At 32.5% G+C, this 27,037-nt stretch overlaps 1 protein-coding gene across 3 annotated transcripts in view; it reads right to left on the reverse strand.

The window, feature by feature from the left end:
- Window positions 1-27,037, reverse strand: part of CNBD1 (cyclic nucleotide binding domain containing 1) — a 453,327-nt gene that overhangs the window by 15,866 nt on the left and 410,424 nt on the right. For all 3 annotated transcript variants that reach the window (XR_007458475.1, XM_049633177.1, XM_049633176.1), the window contains one exon: window positions 26,245-26,312. Coding sequence is in view for 2 of the 3 variants with exons in the window: in XM_049633177.1 (XP_049489134.1) it covers window positions 26,245-26,312 (68 nt within the window). In the remaining variant the exon portion in view is untranslated. The remainder of the gene's footprint in view (window positions 1-26,244; window positions 26,313-27,037) is intronic.

Genomic DNA, 27,037 nt, shown 5'->3' on the forward strand with positions numbered 1-27,037 from the left:
CATCGATGAATGAGATTTTTGGTTACTGTTCTTGAAGAATTCTCAGGTTATTGAAGATAAATACTTTTTCTTTATAGAAACCAGTGGAAAGTTACACTTTACCATAAAGTTGCTTTATGCTTTATCATAGTGTTTGATAAAAACTCCACCTTATCTTACTACTCCTACAAACGATAGGCTAACAGACACAACAAACTACACTGTTTATTTTTTGCTCCTGTGATGTTCCAATGTAGGGATGGGTGGTGGTATTGCTTTGCATAGGTATTCAAGGACCCAGGCTCTTTCTATCTGTGGCTTCTCAATTCCAAAGGCTCTAGAGTCCTCCTCTAAATCATCTTCATCCAGATTCAAACGAGGGAAGATGGAAAATCATGGACATGATGAGAGGGAGAATATGGAAACTACAAGGAAATCTGAAAAATGTAGTCTAGCTGTGTGTCCAGGAGGAAAGTGAAAAGATTTTGATGAGCAACCAGGTTTCTGTCACAACATTATTTTTAGGTCTTTGTCAACTGCAGGGATACTCTATGGTTGATCATTTCACAAAATGGAAACTTAAATCATGGAAAAATAAAAGAGAAATCCTAACCAATATTGAGATTTTTAAAGTGACAAATGTCTCCCTCTCTCTCTCTTTCTCTTTTCCTGGCAGTTGATATACTGTAATAGATTTGTTTGGATTTTGTTATAAGGAGTTCTTTACATAAGAAAGTTTTGTATAGTATGCATTTTCTCTGATTCTTATTTAAATAACCCTTAAGGAACCATCCAATTATGGTGCCGTTAGAAATGGGAGACCTCTGAGATAAGCTACAGGTGAAGATATTGAAGATTCTACAGATAGGTAGCACATATTATCTAACTCATTTTACTCCTTTCTATTTAAAGTGTCCTAACCATCCATTTAAGCTCTCAAAACTATCACGAAGTATTCTCTGTTTTAAAAAAAAAATGCACCTTTGGTAAAAGAAAGAAAATACTTCATAACTATTGCATACACACTTTTTAAAATTCACAGTAATTGGTAAATTTTAATCACAGGAAGGTTAGATTCTTATAATCAAAACATAATATTTATGCTCCAAGAAAGCAGTAACATTATCTGACAGATTAAAAAAGCATAAATAATAATTAATCTATATTTTGTAACTTTAGAAAGTAATTTATTTAGAGTATTGTTAATGAATGAGGGATTACTTAAAGAAAGTAAAATCAAATCTGTTCAGCAAAAGCAAAACACCAAATAGTATTCTAAAGAACTAATCTAAAATGAAGCAAAAACATATGACCTTGGATTTGTATAAAACAACAGTTAGGAAAAGATTATAGAATCTTTGAGATAGAAACTTACACATATTTACATTACCACCATAGTCCTGGAATTCCTCTATAATTTTCTTGATACAAGGCATCCCAATCTTATCTTTAACACTTCCAATGGGTGGAGACTTACTACTCTCAGGTGAGCAAGAGCCATTGCTGGGTACATAGGTCTTTATAAAATGCTGTCTTATACTGACTTAAAATAAAATTCCTTATGATTTCCAACCATTCATCTTTATTCTGTGATGAGATAATGCATACAATTATGTCTTCTACATAAGATACTTTTAATGATGATGGATTTAATCCAATCCATCAATCTTTTGTCTATTCTGAGCATCTTTCTTTATACCAGTTCTCTAATATTTCCAATTAAATTGTCAGCTTTCCTTTTAGAATGTCTTTGGATATTCCCAACCAGAAAAAAATGTGTGAGATGAGAATCAACACACCTGGCATTTGTTATGTCATTTTTAACATAAAAATATGCAGTAAAAATAACATACCCTGATAATGAATTCCTTGAACTTCATATTTCTCATGAAATACAATAAAAGTTATGTTTATACTATTACTTATATTTATTCTTTTGGAAAAATGGTGGTATTATTATCTCATGAAATTTGACAGGGTAATCTCAATATCTCAGGAAGAAAATATGTGTGGTTCTAGAATAAAATAGGTATTAGGAATTGAATTATTGATAGCATCTTATGTGCAGTAAAAACATTTTAAACTCATTTATGGAAATGTATCCTTTTGTAAGGTATGATGGTCAGAGTAATAGACAAAAATCTTTGAGTTGTCTTATTCAAAAATTTTGTTATTCTGAGAATTACACCTACTAAACATTTAATCATGGGGCGATGGATTTGGAAATATTCTTGTAACTTCTGAAAAAATTACTCTTTATTACGTACATAGTTGTATTTATTTTCAAGGCCTAGTACTAGATTCCACTATTGAGAAACAAACATATTTGGCTAATATTTCATTGGTATGAAGAAAAGTAAATTGATTTGCTTCATTCTATTAGAAACCACAAAACTGAAAAATGGAAGAAATGATTATCTATAAACTGCAAAAATAGAGAAAAATTTGTCACTCTTTACCCTTTAATTTTATATGACTACTTACTTAAGAAATGTCAAGTGTACGTTTCCACTCAGAACTATGTCTAGAGGAAAGCTTTTTCAAGTACATAAATATTCCTGCTTAATTTATTCTTACTACCTAGTGTTTATGAACAATAACCTGGAGACAGTACATAATTTTTAGGTCAGATAAATATGTAGGATACATCCAATTTGGCATGGCTGGAAGAATACAAGCGTTGACCATTTCTGCACACTCAAATTCCAGTGAAGTGAAAGAAAAATACTAAGATAAAGTCAAATGCATAGCAATGTTGAGAAGGAGAACCAAAATACCAGTAAGATACTGTATAGGATAGAAAGATCATGGAATCTGAAAAAAAAGATATTAATAATTTCTTATGCATAAATGTTAGATATATTAAAAAAATAAGAAACAGGGGCACCTGGGTAGCTCAGTCAGTTGAGCTCCTGACTTTGGCTGAGGTGGTGATCTCCAGGTTCATGAGTTCAAGCCCCCATCTGGCTTGCTACTATCAGCATGGAGTCTGCTTGGGATACTCTGTCCCCTCTTTTTTCTGCCCCTCCCTGCTGACACACTCTCTCTCAAAAATAAAATAAACATAAAAAAAATCCAAGAAACAAGAAACTTTTCCTACAGAAGGAACATTTGATTGGGAGACCAGCCAGATAATGCATATATCAAGTGGGTCTTGAAATGTTTCTTCACTTTCAGAGTGACTGACTTCTGTGTAAGTCCTTAGAATAAAGTTAAGTAATTCCACGATTAGAACGGTAAATGGTGAGTTTCATTTGAGGAGGCCAGTGTAGGTTTTAGGTCAGAGAGAAAAGTTAGCATTATCAGAGCTGCACGCCATCCTGCTGCTATCAGCCCCCACACGTAATGACGCCTGCCCTGAAGGAAACAAGAGCCAGGCTGCACATCAACGGTAAACTCAGCGATCTCGCCCTGCTGCCTGCTTTTTCCACTGCTTTGGTCCAGCAAAGCTAAGGCTTCTTTAAATCTACATTTCTTGGTTTTGTACACAGTTCACACCTGGATTAAAAATAAACACTCCAACTACCCAGTGTGGAGTCTTATCTACAAATACAGACATAAATTCAAAGACCATAAAATATATGGGCCATAATAGATATATTTAATGTGATATCACATTTCTGGAAATTAAAAACATAACTATATATATATATATGTGTGTGTGTGTGTGTGTGTGTGTGTATATATATATACTATATATATATATATATAGTGTATATATATATATATACACTATATATATATGTGTGTGTGTGTGTGTGTGTATACTGCTTAATTTATATATATATACACACACACACACACACACACACACATATATATATATATATGTATACATAGGTATACATATATATATATATATGTGTGTGTGTGTATATATATATTTCCTGCATCAGATGAAGAGTAAAATAGATATAATTAATGATTCACTCTGGTAAGCTACAAGATTGAATGGAGGTTTTATCTTAATACATTAAAAAGTACAAAGGAATCAAAATGGAAAGACTGAATAAAGTTAGATAAATGAAGAACAAATCTAGAGTATTTAGGATTTACTTCACATGTCCCAGAAGGGATAAGTGAAATTAGAGCCTTTACCATATGAGCACTTTACAGCTACTTTTCTGAACTCATCTCCTTCCACTTCATTCTTGCTTATTCCACTCTAGCCACTGCAGCCTTGTTTCTATTCCTTGGACTTGTTTACCATGTTCTCAATTCAAACAAGAAATGGGCCTTTCAATATGTCTGTTCCCACTATCAGGGACACACTTCCATAAAATAAATATTTGACTCATTCCTTCAGGTCTCTGCTCAAATATCAGTATATCCATAAGGCCTTCCCTGTCTCTCCTTTATAAAATTATTGATAACTAAATAAAGGCAGTATTTCAGAAACTACTAACATTTGTGCATTAATTTTCCAGAAGTAATAAAAAGAACATTAGGCGAAATGGAAGGTAAAACAACATATTAATATATTTTATTCAGGTCATATCTGTTTGTATTTCCAAATTCATTTTGAATTGGAAAACAGAAGCACATACCTGGATCATTGAGTCATATGTTTATTGTGATTTTAAAATGTGGATTTCTTGTAGAAATATTTTATTGTGTTAAGAGGAGGAAATATTAGGGACACACCTTAGTTTTTATGTCATTTATCTTCTTTATATTTCATCCTTGAAACATGAGTCAAGATTTTGGAAAAAGTAACTGGTATCTCTAGTCAAGAGTACTAAAAACAACGTGTAAGGAAGACATTTTAAACCCCCAAATTATTTCAAATCCAATTCTTTCATAATAAAATACTCTCTATGGAAATGGACTAATCAGTTGTTGAGCCATATTGTTGGATATGCTATTTATTTTCTTTCTTTGCTAAAATAAATATATACATGCATCATATTATAAAGGTTTTGAAAGTACAAAAGTATCTGAAATAAAAATAAAAATTCTTATCTTCTTATTTCCTCCATTTACACTTCCTACCTAACAGATAACCACTGACAGACATTAACAATGACAAGTTCCAGGAACATGCAAGTTGGAATTTTGATAGCAAGAGCATAGGTTTACAAAGATATTCTGTTATATAAATTACCCATGGAGGCACCAAAAGAATTTTGAGAAAGAATATTGTGATCTTCTATTTCAAGACAGAAAATCAAGCCAATTCAATGCTAATTCTTGCGAGAACATGTATTATCAGAATATAGGCCTTCTTGTTTTTTGCAATAAAGAACTGAAACATAAATGCATTACTTAAAGTAGGGCACTCAGTTCACTTGCAAGAATTTTCTGATTTATACTTTGATGATTCTAAATAAAACATCAATTAACTTTTTAGATACAAAAATGAAATTTTAACATTTATAGCAATCAGTCTCTATTTACAAAATATAACAGTTGGACAAGGTGGACTCTTATGTTCATTTCATGCTAACACTGTAACAGAGGTTAAAGGTAGAAACAGGAAGACACTGCTTCTGCACTTAAGCAGCCTATATTTTAGTATAAGAGAGAGGTAATTTTAAATGATTGAGAAATGAAATTAAATGATGTGTAAGGTCCAGATGCAATATAAAACGAGGAAGGGAGGCATGAACATTCCTAGAAGGTGTGCAGTTTTGGGAAAGGCTTCAGAGAGGAAGTTTCCCATGGACAGGATTTGAAAGGTGAATTTACCAGGTTTGTAAGAGAAGAATACAACAGGCAAAGGCACAGAGGTTTGAAATAAGATGGTGCATTTAGGAAATTTAAAGCAATTTGACATTGGTAGGCATAAAGTAAAGAAGAGTAAATGCAGAAGAGGACCCTAGAGAAGTCAGCAGGGGCTGAATCATGGATGGGCTTGTATTAGCCAAGTCACTTGGACTCAATCTAAAAGCCATGAATATGAATGAATGGGTTTTAGAATTAGAAGGAGTTTAGAGGTTGTATTATCCAAATGTATCCAAGACTTTCCAAAATCATCTATTATCACTGAATGAATATGATCTGTTAGCAGTAGTACACAAAATTCCTGAGCATTGATGTTCATCTGTCATTGCTGGAAAGGTTCTCAGAGCAAAGTTCATAAAGGAGCCTGGATTATGTATCATCGAATAAGGAAATTCTGAGCTTGGAGGGAAGGTCAGTCTTCTTAAAACATATAGAAAATCATCAGCAAAATGTGATTTGGACTGGATTCCCTAATACATTTCACTTGTTTTAAGTGGAAATATTAACTGACTGCGTATTTTTGCTTTCAATCAATCACTTAAAAATATTGATTTATCTACCTTAAAGAGTTGAGTGCTGTTGTGGGAGATCTGAAATAAAAAGTATTTCTCTTAGTTTAAAAATGTACAAGCTGGTTGGGGATGCAGGGCATAAGCGTTTTAAATATTGAAAAATGCAAGAGATAAATAAATGAAGGCATCATAAGGTAAGTATCAGCTTTATTGCTAACTGAATTTCTTTATTGCTAAAGAAATAAGCACCATTCACTTGTGAAGTTCTTGTTATCTTCACTTCTAAGATTTGCTGTCAATTTTATCAAATGAATCTGTTATAGATAAATTGAGTCATTAGTCAATTACCAACACTATGTCTGTAATTACAATATTGGATCTAGGATGCTAGATCACCATTGAGCACTTGAATGGAATGCCACAAGATGATGAGCAGGGGAGTATATGTTCCATAAAAATGGATAAAATTGAATACCTTAGTTCAAGTAGTAGAAGTCACTGCAAATATGAGATGACATGGAATAAAATGTCATAGGTAAAGTGATAATTTGTCCATGAGTCAAACCCCTTTCATCAGAGAATCAAAATTGCAGTTTAACATTCAGTGAATTTCCAAGGCAGTCCCAGACCTCTGCTAGCTTTTAAAATGAGTGAAAACAGAATAATATTCACCTTATATAATTTGAATGTGTGATGGAGTATCTTGAATGCATCATGCCCTAAGGTACCATTTGTTACCAAAGGTCTGTCAAAGACCACTAAATTTCAAATTCAATAAATTCAGGACTAAGTTGAAAAACCAGTGAGGCCTAAATTATGAAGACTATTTTGTCAAAAACTAATGATAGATGAGATATTGAATGTCTTGGTAGTCAATAGTTATCAGGGCAATGATGGGATATTGGCATACACACTATTTCACACTTAATTAAATTGATGTGAATGTTTTCTTTTTACTGACTTTATTTTAAATGGTGTAGGAATTAAGCTCCAGATTTATTTTGGTTATTTACAAAATTTTGATGAATGGTATTTCATAGGCAAAAGAATTTCAAAGATGACAGTACAGATTTTAAAGCTATCCTGAAACCATTAAATAAAATTTGATAAAAACACACGTTTATACATATTTGACTGTACTCTCATATAAGCAGTAAAGAAAGAAGCTAAAAGGAAATCAAATTCGTCAATTGTACATTGGTTAACATTTTAAAAATAATTCATAAAGATATATATCCAATATCTAGATTAAATAAAACATAATTGTGTCATATTTAAATGAAAATGTAGATCAATAAAGTTTTGCCTATAATTTCTAGAGTATAAAATATTAATATGAAAGATGACATTTCTAGAATGGATTACTCAAGATACAGTACATACAATGGTTAAGAGCATGGGCACTAGAGACAGATAGCCTCGGTTCAATTTTCAGTCATGGGCCTTATTAACCCAATGTCTTGGGAAATTAATCCAACTTCCTTGTACCTCAATTTCCTTATCTCAAAACAGATAATAATAGCAGCTACTTCATAGAATTGATGTAAGGATTTAGGTTATTAAATGTAAAGCATATAGTAAATGCTCTGTGTCAACTATTATTACTACTCAACCATAGCAATTTAAAATCAAAGAGAATTGAAAATCAAAAAGATAGCTCTAGTATCTTTTGGAAAAGAAAGCTCAGCTCAGTGTTATTTGTTTCCTTCTTAAAATAAATGAAACAGTATCTTTGCATGAGTATTTTGATATTATTAATTCCTATCATTAAAGATGAGGCACATGTATGATTTATCTCTTTAGGAGAAAGTTAATGCTTGTGATAACCACAGATTATCTAGTTTTATCATTCTTAGGCATGTAGGGAAATTAATTGTAATAACTCACTCTGCATTTGACTATTTTTATAATGTCTGATTATAATAACAAAACAGGGCTTGAAATGATAATTACATGAATTAGCAAAATCTAATTTGCTTTATATCAATGGTAAGAACTGTAACAGAATTATATGTTAAACACATCATGTTGGTTCCTTTGTTAATGTTAAATTCATTTTTCAGATTGGTGTACATTATTACCCACAAATATCACATGGGCTCTAGTATGTATTTGTCCATGTTGAAATGTTAAGCATTGTGTTTAATCTTGAAGTGTAAAAGTGTAACCCTTTTGGAAAACATTACATATCTAATCTACATCTATATCATCTCTCTATATCTATCTATAGCTATATCTATAATCTATATCTATATCTATGTATCTATGTCTATAAAATATAATGTCTTTCTTTTTTCTTGTTTTCTTTTTTTCTCTTTATTTTTTTATCACCTTATTGCCCAGTATATATATAATTATCTAAGCTCAGTTCCTCCTTCCACTAACTTTTAGCGCCATCAGAAATGGATAACCCCTCTGTTCGCTGCATATGAAAATAAATCAGAGGAAAAACTCCCAACATGTTTTGTACGTATTTAGATGGGTATTGCTGTTGTTCTGCATTCTATTGTTATTATTTATAGCTTTGTTATGTCTTCTCACAAATAATATATCATATCTTTCTAAAAGCCATGATTAAAAAGATGGACTGAGGATCTCTTTTCTCCTACTTTTTACAGAGATGTTGAGTGGTTTCTAACTTAGTGTAAAATTGTTCTGATTATTTTGTGATTGGTGTTAGTATGAATAATAAAAATAATGGTTGAGAATCTACATTAGAAAGTAGGGGATTTGGCAATATACTTGTGCTTTTGGCTGCAAAATATAAACAGGCTGTTGTACTTTATGAAAACAGCAAATTTTGCACTGCCTCTGTACACATTGGCAAGGCTACATTGAGATAGTCCAGATGTGACAGATGCATGAATTGCACTGAACTGATCTTTATCCTGGAGGAAATCCCAGAATATTCTGGCCAGAGAAAGGTGAAAGAAAGCACTTAGACTTACATCATGTATAACTTTAGGTCCGGAAGCAATAATGAATAGCTTGCTTTGTTTATTTGTATTTGAGATTTTTAAGACAACGCCCATTGTGAAATGCCACAGGGCATATGTATCATGAAAAATAAACAAAATGCAAGAAAGCTGAAAGTCATTTTTAATTAACATATCAATTATGAAAAGCTTAACTGAACAGATGTCCCTTGCTTTGTGCCCAGAAGTTCAATGAACTGGATTCTGTCAGGTCAATAGAAAAAAAAAAGTTCAACAGACTACAAGTCTTAGGACTCTTAATAGGAGCACTCTTGTTGATTTTACTCTCTGTGACTGTATGTAGGTATAGATATCCCTCTAAAAATATCAAAGACCAATGTCATATGGAGGTTCATCAATTATATTTGAATTTCATCACTGAGAAATTACATTTTTATTACATCATTCAATATACATGTATGGAAGTCACTGAAATAAGAATACCTGGGATATATAACCAACACTGAACCCTTCCTAGACTTATATCCTCAATCTATTTTCTACATGAGGAATTTTTATGAAATATAACTGCCTACCTTCCTACATAAAAATCTCAGTGGAATGCTAGTGATGCTAGGAGAAGATCTGGCTATATAAAAATTAAGTCACTTACAAAATATGACACCAAATAACTTCTCAGACCCCTCTGCTATAAATATCCATCATATTCTCTCTTTTGAACCTTGTGTTTTCCTTACTAACTTAATGATTTATGTGGTGCTCAAAGTAAGGATCATCTTACCACTTCCTACTATCTACATCTGGAAAATTCTGTTGATTCTTTAAAGTTTAGATAAAATGTTTCATGTAGAATCATTCCATCTATGCTTCATAATTTCTACCTGAAAAATTAACTATTCCTTTTCCTTGTCTCATTATTTTTGATAAGCATACATTCTAATTCTACTATGATGGCTTGAAGAAGTCACAGATTGGTTGGATTAATGATATGCAAATCTGTGAATATGCTGCTCAATTTATTGATGCACTCAATGAAGCAGGCTCTTTCTAATTTTTTGCTACAACACCTGTTTGTGTGCACCATGACAGTGAAAATGGCCGTTTCTTTTCTCACAGCCTGTGTCCCAAGCTAGAACAATGAGAAAGGTCAAAAACATATTGCTAGTGAGTTATGTCTATTTCTTTAGGTGTGAAGCCATCTGCAGAAAATCCCTCTAAATGCTTAACTGGGTGACATGAACACTCTAGCTGCAACAGAGTTTGAGAAGATAAACATTTTTAAGTTTCAGAATCTAGAGTAGAGAACACTGAAAACATCAGTATGCAAGTGACTCCATAATATCTCTCCAACTGTCATAAAACTAACCAATTTTGCTATTATAAGTATTAATATAATTCAGTTACATTCAACTCTGTGTATAATTCTGAGTCCCTTAAAGGAAAGGACTAGAACTTTAATAATCTTATTCTTCATGCCAGGAACCATTTTTAGACTATATTTGTAGAATATAAATATAAAATTTATATGTAAAATGCAAAGTACACAGAACAGTCAAAACATTTAGAAATATGTGAAAATATTTAAATTGCATTTTACATATAAATTTTATAATCAAATTTTCAATTTCTAGAGAACAGCATTCTGGAATTTGTATTATAACTGTATTTAAGTATAGATCAAATTGGGAATGACTATCATGCCAGCAATTTTGAGTCTTTCAATCCATGAACATGGTATACCTCTACATTTGCTTGTCTTCTTTGGTTTTTTCAAACAATTATTTTTAGTTTTCAGTGTACCTAAATATTTAATGGTTTCAATGGTATTTTCTTTGGTTTACTTTTTACCATTTTTTGAGGTATAATTGAAAAACCATAAATGTGTAAAGTTTGCAAAATGATGACTTGATATGCATACACATTGTGAAATCACTGCTGCAATTAAGTTCATTAAGGTAATTAACACATCAATCATCTTACATAGTTCTGTTTTTATTTTTATTTTTTTGGAGAACAGATACCAAAAGTTTAAATAAGAAAGTACTGTACCCAACTTATTATTATAACAAAATAATACCAACTTTGTTTTATTATAGTAGGACAATATTGACTGAATAATGACATCATATTATAAAAGAATAAAGACAAATTTTAATATCCTCATAACCTCTCAATGGATGTAGAACAAACATTTGTTAAAATTAAATACTAGTTGTTATTAAATACCCTTAGCAAACCAGAACTGCAGATTACCTTGATCTGACAGGGTAATACACATGTAAACGTGTAGTAGTAAACATGATAAAACACTGAAGCTATTCTATATAGTGTAATGTGTCAAGAAAATAAATTTTAAAATATAAGGAGGTTAAAGAAGGTTAAAAAAAATCTGTCATTATCCACAGATGGCAGGATTATGTTTAAAAAATTATATATATTTTTTCAACAAAATTATATATATTATATTTTATATTATATTATATTATTATATATGTGTGTGAGCGTGTGTTTTGTTTTAATCCTATTGAGAAAAATGCTGTTTTTGTGTAAGCAGGCAATAGGCCAGGTTAGGTTCAGGCTGTAAATTGCAACACACCTTTTGTGGCTGTGGCACTGTCAGTTAAGTTTTTAAGGACGTTGAAGTGCTTTCCAGATTTGTCCCCAGTATGTGCCACTCATGGCCATCATGGGTGGTGGTCTATCTGCTGGCTTAGTTCAGTCTTTTTAAATGCTAATCAGGAATACATCTGCATATATGCAGCTCAGGTGTAAACTCAGGATTTTTTTTTTTAACAAATTTACAGACTCACTTTCATGAACTCCTTCATCTTATTATTGTTTCCAGTACTTTCCAGTTCCTTGTGGTCCCCTTTCCACTTCCCTGGCCAGAAGGCTGGGAAACTAGTTACTCCATTCTGCCTTGTACTTCTGAGGCTGTACTCACAGGGCTAGCCCGACTTGAAAATAATCAAGGGTAAAATAAATTACAAGCTCACTGTTGGTTTGGTGTTATTTTTAATTCTTGTTTTCTTCTCCAATGTAACTGTACTATTTAGTTTCTAAAATGTTCACTTGTGAACCTTGCAGTAGTTACATGGTTATTGTTATCTATACCTAAGAATTGTTCACTTTTACTATATGCATATTATACCTCGTTATAAAAAGCTATGAGGAAATGAGAATAACAAAGTGAAACAAATAATGGTCATATCACATTGTATTTTAATTTTTATGTGCACCTTTTAGAGTTACTATAATTGCTACTTGGTTAACTTGCATTATTGCTCTATCTCCCTTGTGAGGTCAACTTGGCAAATTCTCTACCATCCTTTCTCTTAAACTCTTTCTCTCTTTCCTTATTTAACTCTCTATCTCTCATATGCATATCCTTAGAGTCATTATGCAATTTAATCCTGAATCATGTGAGCTTAAATACAAATCTAAAAATAGCTAAATAATCGTCACAAATTTGAAACAAAATCTGAATAAATGAAAGACTTCAGATTTTGTTAAACCTTCTAAATATTAATCTTAGAAATTAAGAAATTAAGAAAAATATTAATCTTCCAAGGTAAAGAAGAAAATGCACAGGAGTAAGAAATTCTATTCTTAAGTTGTAAATCATAATTTTAATTTTCCTTAGAATTAATAAAGCCTTTGGTCCTGAACATAAATCCATGGCCATCAGATCATCATATATCAGAAATGATAATCATTGAATTAGGTCAGTGCAGTTAACAATAGCATGTGTCATATATTAAGTTGTCAATTTATGTCTATGGGATGAAAAAACAAATAGATCATATGGTGACTCTCATTTCCTATTACATAGAGTTAAGACAATCATGGTAGACATTTGGGGGTCATTAGCTCCCTGGAGTTGTCAACACATGTTAAGTACTACAACTGTAGTAAATTTTCCTGTTATTTGGTTAAATACTGATTGAATGATCTGCACATGATTTACTTAAGGGTACAATAGGAATGGCCTGACAACATTAATTATACATCAAATAACAGGCATAAATTGACCAATTTGCATTCACTATCTGTATGGCAATAATATATTGCACCCTATACACATGAGAAATGGCAACAACAAACGTTTAATTGTAGATGCAAAAGCATGACTCTCTTGTTTCAAAATTAAAACTCCCATTAAAATATAGAGAACGTCAAATAATCTTTACTATTTTTAAATTATTTATGCAAGAAAAAATAGTTGTTCCATTAAGGGAAATGTTTTAAGAAAACTTGAAAAACTTTTTCAAAAGTACAAGTAATTATCAAATTCTAGAAATTTCCTTTATATTAATTTTTCTTCTGGAAAACTATGATTACAAACAGAAGGATTTCACACAATGATTATGCATGAAAGTAAGCACATTAAATCAAGAGTAATTTTAAGAGACCATAACATTTGTTCTAATTAGAAACAGAGCAATTTTCATATTGCAACATAACATTTGCATTTTGCTTCTGAAACTTTATTTCCAAAATTGATTTGGTAGGAATATAAAATAAGGTAGTCACACTAGATCTTTAAAAATTACTGTGTTTATAGTCATTATTTATATTTATGTTACAGAACATTTTAGTCTAAACTAAAATTTAAAAATCATGTATCATATAGTATGGATGACCCACAGCAATCATAATGTTTAGGACTGGAAATGTAATAGAATAAATTGACCATTTCAAATGTCTAATTAAATTAAATGCTACCCTATTGCATCTATTCAGAAGGTATCTAAAGGGATAGATTGTGTTTTATTCATTTAATTAAAAATATTTTCTGAACTATATTAATACTATAATTATTCCCTCTGTCCATTCTGTTTTATTAGACATTAATTCATTAAGCAAATGAATAAAATAAAACTCTCCCTAAGATTCTCTGGTAACAAAGGTGGTCATCTTTATATATTGCTTTACAGTCTTATTTGAACCATGAATAAAATAATATGCTAGTAATCAAAAGAATGTCATGCAAAATTAAACCATTCTGATTATATTGATTAAAGGTAAAATGATTTAATTTGGGTGCTTGACACTAGGTGATAATGATTACTATGAACTCAGTTTATTTTCTTTTCTTGTTAAAAGATGTACCTTAAAAAGTTTTCTTACGAAAATGTATGCAAAACTACAAAATAAAATAAATCAAGACTGACTGGGAAAATTGGGACAGAGGCAAAATGAGGATAGGAAAAGGAGATGATGTCAGAAGTAAGATGAGTACACTGAAAGCATACCAAATGTTCCTGTACATCTGCTAGAGACAGGACACAAATTTAGCCCAAAGCTTTCTAGTAGTCAACACAAAGAAGGATCAATGATTCATTTAATGGGTCACAGTATCCTTGAAATAAAAACAAAACACTTATTCAGGAAAAGACCTATTACTGGCACTATAACCAAAAAAACATTTCCAATGTGTCTTAATAAAAAGAATATTGGAAATTACATCCATGCCTACATTTTTACAATATAGTATAGTCAGAAGTGCTCTGACATTTCTAGTATAACATCCTCAAATTAGACCATGCTATGACATAGGACACAAGCAATCTAATTGCCAAAGCAATCTAATTTGGATGGACACAATCATCAGATGATATCCCTTAACCCTGCAATCCACTCAGACTGTCTAAAGCAGTCAGCTTAATATTCTCATTTTGCCCTAGGAGCTGTCCTGTGTGCACACTTGAGTGCTCATGTATACAAATGGGAACATGGGTAGGAGATCCAACACCACTTTCAACACAGAAAGTTTAATAATTTATTATTTTTGGCTCCATTTTTATATACTGTGGCTTATATGTAGAAAGGCTTGAAATTGGTTTATTGTTTGTTTACTTATAAGGATAGTTTTGAAAGTTCTAGATCTGACCAAAAGGCTAGCAGAAATATTGTTTAGGAAATTCTCAATCACTAATTCTCAAATGAGTAAGAATAAGTGACAATTACGTCCATGTTATTCTCCCTAACAGCTTTTTGTAATATTACTATTTTATTTTATTTTATTGTCCCATACAAAACCAATTGCTTTAAGAGTTAGTAGAACTAAAAAAGGGTTGTCATCATATTTTGAAAAGTAATAGCACTGATGAGGAATACATGCACCTAACAGATAACTTGGATTGGTGTAAGAGTCAAAGTAGTTTGGTTTTTATTTCAGGACCAAATAACAAAGTTTAAAAATATGTTTTTGGATCAGTGCCAAGTTAAATTTGAAAGGAGTCTGAGTGCAAGCATTTATAAAACTTTTAAAAATGCAGGTGTCTGACATACATTTCAAATATCCTGAATTAGAAATTGCAAAGAGCAAATCAAATATAGTTGTTTTAAAAGTTCCATAGGTGACCCTTATGTATGCCAAGTTAACACTCATATATTTGTTTTAAATACATTAAATAGGGAAAATATTACAAAAACTAAAATAATTTCTTTCTTCACTTTAAAAATTAAGTACATTCAGACTGATCACTGAGACAAATTCAAAAAGAAATTAAAAAAGACACATATACCACATTATTGTAGGATGAAGAAACATTACACCTACAAGCCTCCTCCATTTTGCCATCATACTGCCTTCCCTTTCTTAGAATATCAACCACTCTGGTAAGTGCAGAATGCCAGGAGCACAGACTTGGGACTCCATGTGTTCTTGTGGCCATGTGTGTCCACTGCTATGCTCCTCATTGCAGTCATGAGCCACTCAGTGAAATATTGCACACGCAATACAAAATTTCAGTCAGGTAAAATTGTAGACACTGGAACAAGCATTATAAATTGAATTTTCTAGAGAGTATTTATTCTTTTTTTGGTGCAACACATATGTGTTTTTACAGAGATTTTCAGAAAATTTCAGGAAGTAACATAGTCACTGATAGATGAACCAAGGAATAGAGAAGTTCCAAATAAAACAGAACTTCTTAATTTTCCTTCTGCCTTCCCATCTACCACAATTGCTAGAGTAAAATACTGGATTTTATTTTTAAATTAAATCTAATTGTTCTGCTCCATTACAAACCTGATTTGCTTCAAGAGTAACAAAAAAAAATGGTTTTTCACAAGCTACAAAGTATCTCCTGAGTATATTTTTCCGTTTTAAAAATATCTAGTTTTATTCTTCTTAACATGTCTTACCAAATATGACATTATATACTGAGGATAAATAAATTTATTGGTTTGATCTAATATTGAACTTGATTCATACTGCTTTAAATGTTTTTCATTATTCTCTCTGCTCCCTTTTGCTCTCTTTTCAACTTGTGTGAGTCAACTCTAGTTTAAAGTAGTGTCTCTCTAGTTTTTCTGTATTTACAATGTTTTCTGTACATTCTGTCAGCAATTACTTATATACCTACCATACTTCTATTGTTCTGCATGAGTCTCATTTATTTATTAAGTCATGGTCACAAAGTATCTTCCTTGAAGTCTAGCCTTTCCACAAAGAATAAAGTAAGAGAAAAGGAGTCTCTATTTCATGCACATGGAAAAACCTTAACATAGAAATGTTTAAAAGAACAGTTAACTGTCTTAAGTAAAGGTATTCCTGTGGCGGAAACCATGTGGGTACAAGGGAGACTTTATCTGAACATTTCAGATATTAGGGAATGAGAGACAGCTTAGAACCATTCATTGGGGAAAAAATACTGCCAGATAGTTGTTAAAAAAAGTACTGTGGGCAAGTCCCTCATATGGAAAGCCAGAGAAAAGTGGTAGAGCCTAAATATGGAAATAAAACTAACAAGGAAAGATGTTTTGATTCATGTTTTTCAGCAGAAATATATGCAGAACTTCTACTTCTGGGTAAAGTGGATTACCTTGTGGTAGACTATCATTCCATTGAGCACAATTAGAAAAGCTGTGAAAAATCATTTTTTAAAAGCCTTCAGGTATCTGAAAATCCCATGAAGACATAAAGATCTGGTAATCTGGAATTGAGCTCTCAATGTGGGGCCGATTGTTACTTTGGGGTCATTTACTGGTTCTGTTTGAGAAATTTGCCTAGACAGAGAGTTATTAGCTCTCAGTAATGAGAAATCATCTGAGATTTTAGTGGTCTCTTGTGTTTATAGTGACAAAATTAAAGACTTTATGGGCCTGAAACACATGGTAAATTATCCCTGTCATCCCTGAAGCTGTGCAGGGCAAGAACCTAAAATGCTTAGCCCAAAACTATTTGGAAAAAAAAACCCTAAATTTTTAGCAATCATTCCTGGAGAGGCAAAAATAGATTTCAGAAACTGTTAGGGAAGGGGCCCACAGGATGTTTTCAAATTCCACTAAAAACACTGGTGAGTGACCAGAATGAAATAATAGACTTGAGTGTTATTACCGAAGTTGTGATGCAGCCTTAATTCCTTGGTTGCTTTAAGTTCTGAATACCCCATTCTGTCCTCCTACTAAAGAAACAAAGAACCTTATCACTAGGAGGATATCATGTGAAGTCCCATGAATTTTTCGACAAAATATCCAGCATTAGATTGAAAATTACCAGGCATGACAATAAACAAGACAATGTGACAGAGGACCAAGGGGGGAAAAAAAAAAGAACTTGATGGTCTAGATGCACAGATGATTCAGATGCTATGGTAGATAAGGACATTAACATAACTTTGACAGTTTTGTTTTGTTAGGTCTTTAGCATTTCCTACATTTATAAACTCATCTGTTTGCCATCTGCAAACAGATTATTTTACTTCTTTCTTTCCAATTTGGAAGCTTTCTTTTTCTTGCCTAATTGTTTTGGCCAGGATTTCTGGTACTATGCTGAGTAGAAGTGGTGTGGTGGTCATCCTTGCCTTGGTCCTGATCTTAGAGGAAAAACTTTTGATTTGACACTGAGTATATTAACTGTGGGCTTGTAATGTATGGTCATTAGTATGTTGAGATACCTTCCTACTATACCAAGTTTACTGACAGTTTTTATCATGAAAGGGTAATGAATTTTGTCAAATGTTTTTTATGTATATATTTCTATGATCATGCAATTTTTATCTGTCATTCTATAAATTTGATATATCATATTAATTGATTTATGTTCAACCATCCTTGTTCAGAGGTAAATCCCACTTGTTAATGAGGTCTCATACTTTTAATGTATTGTTGAATTGGTTTGTTAGTATTTGTTGAAGATTTTTGATTCTGTGTCCTCCAAGGATATTGGGGTGTGGTTTTCTTACAGTGTCTTTGTTCTGGTTTTAAAGCTGCAGGGCACAAAATCAACATCAGTTGCATTTCTATATGCTAACAATCAGCTATTCGAAAAGGAAATTAAGAAAATAATCCCATTTACAATAGCATCAAACCAAGGAGATAAAAAACTTATACACTGAAACTGTAAAACAGTGACAAAAGAAATTAAAGAAGTCAGTACTAAATGAAAAGACAACTTGTATTCATGGACTGGAAGAATTAATATTAAAATAGCCATACTACTCAAAGTGGTCTACAGACTCAGTGCAATCACTGTAAAAACCCCAATGATATTTTTTTACAGAAATAGAAAACAATCTTAAAATTCCTATGAAGCCACAAAGATCCCAAAATAGTCAAAGCAATCTTGAGAGAAAAAAAGCAAAGCTGGAGGTATCATACTTCTTGATATCAAATTACAAAGCTATAGCAATTAAAATGGTATCTTACTAGTATAGAAGCCGACATATAGATCAGTGGAACAGAATAAAGAGGCCCCAAATAGACCTACAAGTATACCATTGACTGATTTTTAACAAGAATGACAAGAATATGCAATGGAGAAAGAATCATTTCTTCAACAAATGGTGTTAGGAAAACTGGATATACACATGCAAAAGAATGAAACTGGACCTTTATCTTACACCATATATAAATATCAACTCAAAGTGAATTAAAGAGTTAAAAGTTAAGGCTTGAAACAATAAAACTCATAGAAGAAAATACAGGAGAAAAGCTTCATGACATCAATCTCTGCAATGACTTCTTGAAAGAGACACCCAAAGCACAAGCAACAAAAGCAAATATATAGAAGTGGGACTGTATTACACCAAAAAGCTCCTGCACAATGAAGGAAACAATCAACAAAATGAATAAATGACCTATGAAATGGGAGAAAATATTGGCAAACCATATATTTGATAGTGGTTAATATCCAAAATACAGTAGGAACTCCTTCAATTCAATAGAAAAAAAATACAAATAATGGATAAAAATGGGCAAAAAACTTGAATAGCTATTCCTCCAAAGAGGACACACAAATGGCCAATGCATGTATGAAAAGGTGCTCAACATCACTAATATCAGGGAAATGCAAATCAAAACTACAATAAGATATTACCTCATACTTGTCATGATGGCTATTATTAAAAAAACAAAAGATAACTGTTGGTGAGAATATGGAGAAATTGGAACCCTTGTATACTGTTGGTGGAAATCTAAAATGGTGCAGTCACTATGAAAAACATATGGAGATTCCTCAAAAATTAAAATAGAGCTACTATATGACCCAGCAATGCCACTAATGGGTATATATTCAAAAGAATTGAAATCAAGATCTAGAGGTGATATCTTCAGTCCCATGCCCATTGATGCATTATTCACAATAGTCAATATATGGATAAAACCTAAATGTCCATCATCATTTGGATAAAGAAATGTGGTATATACATACAATGGAATATTATTCCACCTTAAAAAAAGAAGGAAATTCTGCCATATGCAACAACATGTATGAATTGGAGGATATTATGCTAAATGAAACAACCAGTCATAGAAGGACATATGTTGCCTGATTCCAACTATATGAGATATCTGAATAGTCAACTCATAGCAACAGGGAGTAGAATAGTGGTTTCTAGGGGCTGTGGGGAGAAGGGAATAAGGAGTTGTTGTTCAATAGGTATAAAGTATCAGTTACACAAATGAGTAAGTTCTAGAGATGACGTATACAACTCTGCATCTATAGTTAATACTACGTAAGCATTTAAAAATTTGTTCAGAGGGTAGATCTCATGTTAAGTGTTCTTACCACAGTAAAAAAAAAAAAAAAAAAAAAAAAAAAAACAGAAAAAAAACAGAAAAACTTTGACTAATGTGTTAAAGAAAATGTGGAAAAAATGGGCTGAAATGATGAAGAAATGTAGCTACTATCTGATAATTGAAACCTATATTTTTTTAAATTTTTTTAATGTTTATTTCTGAGGCAGAGAGACAGAGCATTGAGTGGGGGAGGGGCAGAGAGAGAGAGAGAGAGAGACAGACAGACAGACAGACAGACTCAGAAGCAGGCTCCAGGCTCAGAGCTATCAGCACAGAGCTGGATGCGGGGCTCAGACTCACAAACTGTGAGATCATGACCTGAGCCAAAGTCGGTCGCTCAACCAACTGAGCCACCCAGGCACCCCAAAAACCTGTGTGTTTTTTATTCAATTTATTTAAACTAAACAACAACAAAAAAACCCGAATATACCTATTTCTCCCAACCCACTTCCCACCTCTGGCAACTATTAATCTGTTTTCAGTTTCTATGAGCTTTTTATTTTTCTTTATTATTGTTTTTTTTTAGATTCCACATATAAAAGAGATCAATATTTGTCCTTTTCTGACTGACTTATTTCACTTAGCATAATGCCCTCAAGGTCCATTCATTTTGTGACAAATGGCAAGATTTCATTCTTTTTTAATAGCTAAACAATATTCTATTGTTTATATATACCACAATTTCTTTACCCATTCATCCATCGATGGACACTAAGGTTGGTTCCATATCTTGGCTATTACAAATAATGCTGCAATGAACATACAGAGGTGCATATATCTTTTCAAATTAGTGGGGGTTTTTTGTTTCCTTTAGATAAATACTCAGATTTGGAAGGTAAGAGCTCAACAGCTAGATTTAACAGCAAATTAAAGTAGAATATAGGATTGGTGAGTGGAAGAAAGAAGAATTAAAAGTATGCAAATACACTGAGGCAGAGATAAAAAGAAATATATAGAAAATGTGTAGGAGAAAGGACACCCAGACTACAAATTTCTCACATATATTTAAATGGAGTCTGAAATGGAGAGGAAAAAAATGGGGCAGAATCATTATTTGGAAAAAAATCCTGGCTGAGAATTTTCCAAAACTAATGAAAGATATATACCAGTAGATTCAAAAAGCTCTAAGACCTAAACAGAATAAACAGAAATAAAACCAAAGCCAAAGGTTGGCACATCAAAATAGACCCCCTGAAAAGCAACAACAAATAGAAAAATTTTAAATCCCAGCAGGTTATTTTCTGGATATTGGTAAGTTGATTTTATGGTAAAATTTAAATGGAAATTCAGAGAGGATGAGAATTGGGAAGGCAATCATGAAGAAAAACAGAGCAGCAGGATATAGTCTATAAAAAGTCAGAATTTATATATAATTGTCAAAAATTAAGCTATGCTCCCATTGGTGTGGGGAAAGAAACACATATTTATATTACATAACAGTGAATACGTAAAGAAATATATAATCACCTGATTTATAAAAACGATGGCAATGTGGTTCAATGAGTAAAGGATGGTCTTTTAAGTACATAAAGCAGGGAAAATTGGACATATGTAAAAAACAAAAACAAAACAAAATACTTGACCTTAAATTCATATCATACACAGAAGCCATATCCAGATTGATTGTAGATTAGTTGTGAAAGATAAAACAATAGAGTTTTTAAAAGTAAACACAAAATTAGAGAGAGTTTGAGCAGATGAGTGGAGAATAACATCCAGGCTGGATTTCAATGCTGGCTCTTTGTGGCCATAAGAATTCGGCTTTGTTTAAACATCCAATAATTATATAGGCACTACTGAGCTGTGTCTGAAACTCCTCATTTTTACAAACTAGTCAAAATAATTGTAGGTCTGTGAAAAAACGCTGATCAGGATGAATGAGGTGCATAAAAGATACAGGTGTTTTATGTAGATATATATTCTGCTCTTTTAATTTTGATTTTGCCGGAATTAGCTAACAAAATAAGACTATCTTGTGCAAACACTCTTGTCTCACTTTCATCACAGTGATTTAATCCAAAAAATGCAGCTGAGAGCTGCACCTTAATCACAAATCTCAGTTAAGTTCTCAAAATATAATCCAGATGTTGTCCTCTTTGGGCACTTCTATCCTCACCACACATTATTTTTAAAGGAAGACTCAACATGTGTCCAAATTCAGTCATAAGAAAACATTGAAAGCACCAGAGCAAGTCATGTAAATTTCACTAGTAGATGCCCTTGAAGGAGGCAAAATTTGAAGTAGCTTTAGAATTGTCAGAAAACAACATAGTGACAAATACAGAATTAAAAATGAATACTTGCATGAACCTTAACACATTGGAGAAGAGTGTTTTACTTTTCTTATGCTACATGGTTTAACACATGTGACTGGCTTTGTATTCAGCATCTCTTCTTGCCCCAGTCCCTAAACCTGAAGTTGAATTTGACACCTTTTTCCACTGAACATAAAAGCAAAATATCACATAAAAATCATTAGTGACCAATTGGAGATTCTGAGGGAAAACAGAACTTTTACTTTCAAACCTGACACTGCAAACAACTTAAAAGTTTAATTAGAAACGTGTATTTTCTTCTAAGTCTCTCTCTGACCACACTTCCAACCTAGGATTTTCTCCCTGTTCCATTTGCTCTTTCTGCTGCCTCTTAAATACCTATTTCTCAGATTTATCACATTCCCCATTATGTTCAGATCCCCAGAATGCATAGATTACATCTTTGCTCACACAGGTGGCAGTTCCAGCAAGTTAGCCAGTCCTTTCTAGCACTTCTTATCTCCAATTACCCTGTGAATAAAATACTCTCTCTCATTTATACCTCTCCTACAAAAAATATCTGCATCCACCTCAAAAAATCTCAAGGAGAAGACAACACCAGAATGTACTTGTGATACTCAGGGCTCCACTGACTACTGCCTTAAACTTCTCTCCCAACTAAGGAATAAAAGGACCTTCTCAATATTCTCTTCTGGGTAGTGTTTCTGATCCAGTCTGATGACTTAGCTTTGAAGAAAGTCACTTTTTAATTCTGGAGTTGTCTCTATCAGTAGAGTCAGGCAAAGTTATAGTTTGACCAGTAGAGGTTAGTAGGTATATCTCAAGGTCACGGAATATGTAGTTAGTGCTATGAAAGGGGGAAGGGGTACAGAGGTGAACTCAGAAGTTCAGTCCTCATCACATTTCATCCTGAGTCAGAGCCCACCTGACAGAAACATCTTTAGGTGGGTACTTCCTCCACTTTAGCTGCTAATTCTGGTATCTCTGCCTTACTTTCAAACTGCTCTCATTTCATGAGCTTAATTTCTCTATGACAAGAATATAGTTTCTACCCTTAAAAAAACTAAAATAAGTGTGGCTTCATGTTTCTACTTCCTAGTCTTGGGAAGTCCATTGTTTTTATTTCCAAATCTGCTTCTTCATGTCCCTGTTGGTCATATCAGCTCAGTGTAGGACAACCATCAGGCCAGAATTAAATTAGTGGGCAATTTCAGTGTCCAGGGCAAGTTCTGAAGGTCAATTTCTTCCTGTTCTCTTTAGTACATATGACCTCAGGCAGCTAAGCCACATGTGAGTAATCTGCAAATGGCCCACTTTGAACTGATAACAGAAGTGTCAAGTCAGTGATTCCATTTTATCTACTAAGGGTGGGCATTATTACCTCTAATCTTCTTCCTCCTGCATCAGCTTTACTAAGAGACAGATAGGAAGGGTAAATTTTTCGTTTTAAATGAATTCAAGGTCTTTCCACGAAGGCTTATTTATAAATTGCTCTTGAAGTGACTACCTCTGGGTAATCTAACACTTTCTCCACATCATCTTATCACAAATCTTATTACAAAGTCTCTGGAGTTCTAACATGTATGTAGAAGTCTTTTATTACCTGCCTTTTTGACTTATGATCAGAATCTTGTCATCTTAATCCTGGCTATTTTCCACTTTATAACATATTGCCCCCCAAACAAAGACATGTCCACCTTATGTAATTCTTAGCACTGGTCTTGAAAATGATTTTGTAATCTTTCTCATTTCTCTACTTTATACCTCTTACTCCGGAGAATTTCAGTGGTATATTCTGACCACAAATCAAAATATTTTTCTGATGTCACTGGCATTGCATTCCCCATACATTTCTCTCTTTTCTGGTAGCTTTTGACCTCAAAAAAATCATTCTAATACTTGGTTGATGACCAAATCACCCAATAGAGTACTTTCTCCAAGAAACTCTACATCTACAGACAACATCTGCCATGGGTATCTTATTAGAATCTTGGAAAGATTTTGATATTAAGAAATTGGTTAACTTCTGTAGTTCAATTATATATTCATTACTAGCCCAAGACTTTAGAATATCATTTACTGATTCTCTCACTCAATACATGAAATGGTACATGAATTTAGCACTTTATTTTAATCTTCAGTATTAAACTTTGCAAATACTCATAATGTTTCTCTCCTATGAAGTCATACGCCAACTATCATCATGGTTTGTGTCATTTGGCAACTATAGTGAGGAAACACTCTTGTTTCACTTTCATCATGATGATTTAATAAAAAATACATATGAGAACTGCACCTTAATCACAAATCCCAGTTAAGTTCTCAAAACATAACACAGATTTTGTCCTTTTGGGGGGACTTCTATGCTCGCCACATATTAGTCTCAAAGAAAGACTCAACATGTGTCCAAATTCAACCATAAGAAAACACTGAAAGTATCAGAGTGAATCATGTGGATTTCACTAATGCGTTTTGTGGGGAGACAGAGGGCAAAGCTAGCACTGAGAACCACACTATAATCAGGTTAGTTTTTAAAAATTCCATCTATGGATGTCTGATCTTCCAAGACCCTATTTGGTTAAACTGTTAATCTGTTTCCTTTTCTTTTGACATCTCTACCTTTTTCTCATATCATACATCATAACCTGCCACCTTTTACAAACACCCTTTCCAGACATGTGGACTTGGATTCTGCCTCCTTTTCATGTGGAACAATACCATCAGGCCATCTGGTCTTCTCCAGACCTCTCTGGAATGTTATGGATTCTTCATTATATGATAAAGTTTTTCAAGGGTTTCTTCACATTTCTTGTATTAGTTATCAAATATTCTAATTGAACTATTCTCACATGATCTAATTTATAATGTTCCTCTACTCATTCTATAGCATATTGTAAACATAAGTTTTGTAGATTTGGCATAACGTGTATTTATTTCAACTACAATACTTTAGTCACATAAAACGGACATGCTAAAACTGTTTAAATGTATGCTCTTAAAAATGTGAAATTTTAAAAATTATTTGATTGTGCTAAAAACGCTTAACATGAGATTATCCTTTTAACAGATTTTTAATTAACAATACAGTATTGCTATCTATAGTGACAATGTTGTATAATATATCTCTAGAACATATTAATCTTGCATAGCTGAAATTTTATTAATTATACTATTGATTTTATTGATTATTGATTTTATTTATACATTGATTGGCAACTATCCATTTCTCTGGCTTCCAACCCCTGACAACAACAATTCTATTTTTTGCCTCCATGAGTCTAATTTACATACGTCCTATATGTGGAATCATGGAATATTTGTCCTTCTGTGACTGATTTATTTCATTTAGCAGAATATCCTCGAGGTTCATCCATGTTGTCACATATAGTAAGTAGGCATGCAAAAGAATGAAACTGGGCCCTTCCCTTACATCATACACAAAAATCAACTCAAAATTAATTACAGACTTAAATATAAGATCTGAAATTGTAAAACTCCTAGAAGAAAACATAGGTGAAACTCTTATGCAAGGCTAATTATATGGTACATTTTTGTTGATATATGAAAGTTTGTGTAGTCGTTTATAAATCTCTATATTACCAAAAGTATTACCATAACTAACATTAAAATACATAAATACGTGTAAATATCCTACTGTATTATTTTCTAGAGAGTGGATAATATTCCAGTCATTTAGTAGCAAGGCTACCGAACATTAAAATATAATAGATGCTTGCATTTAATTACTATGGATAATGATATTTATTATAAGTTGACCATTTTACTTACATCTTCTAGATGACCAAAAGTTGGTTTAGCTGTATGGAGCATAAGTTGCTTGGTCACTGGGTCTAATTCTAAAGGAAAACCAAAGAAAATATTTAGAATGTACTCAAAAGTAGTAAAAAAATAAACAAAGAGTGGAAAAGTTGTTAATATTTATCAATATTTTTATATGGAAGACCAAATTGGATTTCCCCTAATAATAAAATTGACTACTCATTTGTACTTTTTCCTAAATTCACATTCACGGATACTCTGATCATCACAGAGAATTTTAGCAAAAATTAATCTAATTTGTACAATGTCTAACTTCATAATCAGAAATTAGAAAGTGTTCTATACTTAAAATGTGGCAGACATGTTATTACAGATATGTAATATCAGTGTCTCTTTGTTATTACAATGCCACATGTAATTTCATGTCTGTAAGATTATTGGTTGACTACCCCAAAGCCATTACATTATCCCTTGCCAAAATCACTTTATGAGAAGCTAAAAACACTAGATTATTTGCTTTTTCATGCTCCTAGAATCTCATTCTCCTAAGGCATAGGCATGTGGACAAACATAATGATAATTTATCATCCAAATGGGAAAACATTTGAGAATAAAGAGGAGTTATTTATAGTTGTTCTTGGACAATAGAGTGAGCATACCAGAAATTTAACCAATGGGATTTAAGAGGTAGTGTGTTGGGAGACTTTTGGGGAAATCTAAATTCCAGGATTTAAAAACAGTCTGCAGTGGGCAACTGCCTGTTATGTTCTGGACAAAGCTGTATTGGATCACAGAGCCTGCA

This window comes from Panthera uncia, chromosome F2 (genome assembly GCF_023721935.1).
Source record: "Panthera uncia isolate 11264 chromosome F2, Puncia_PCG_1.0, whole genome shotgun sequence".
In the NCBI taxonomy this organism is placed as follows: domain Eukaryota; kingdom Metazoa; phylum Chordata; class Mammalia; order Carnivora; family Felidae; genus Panthera; species Panthera uncia.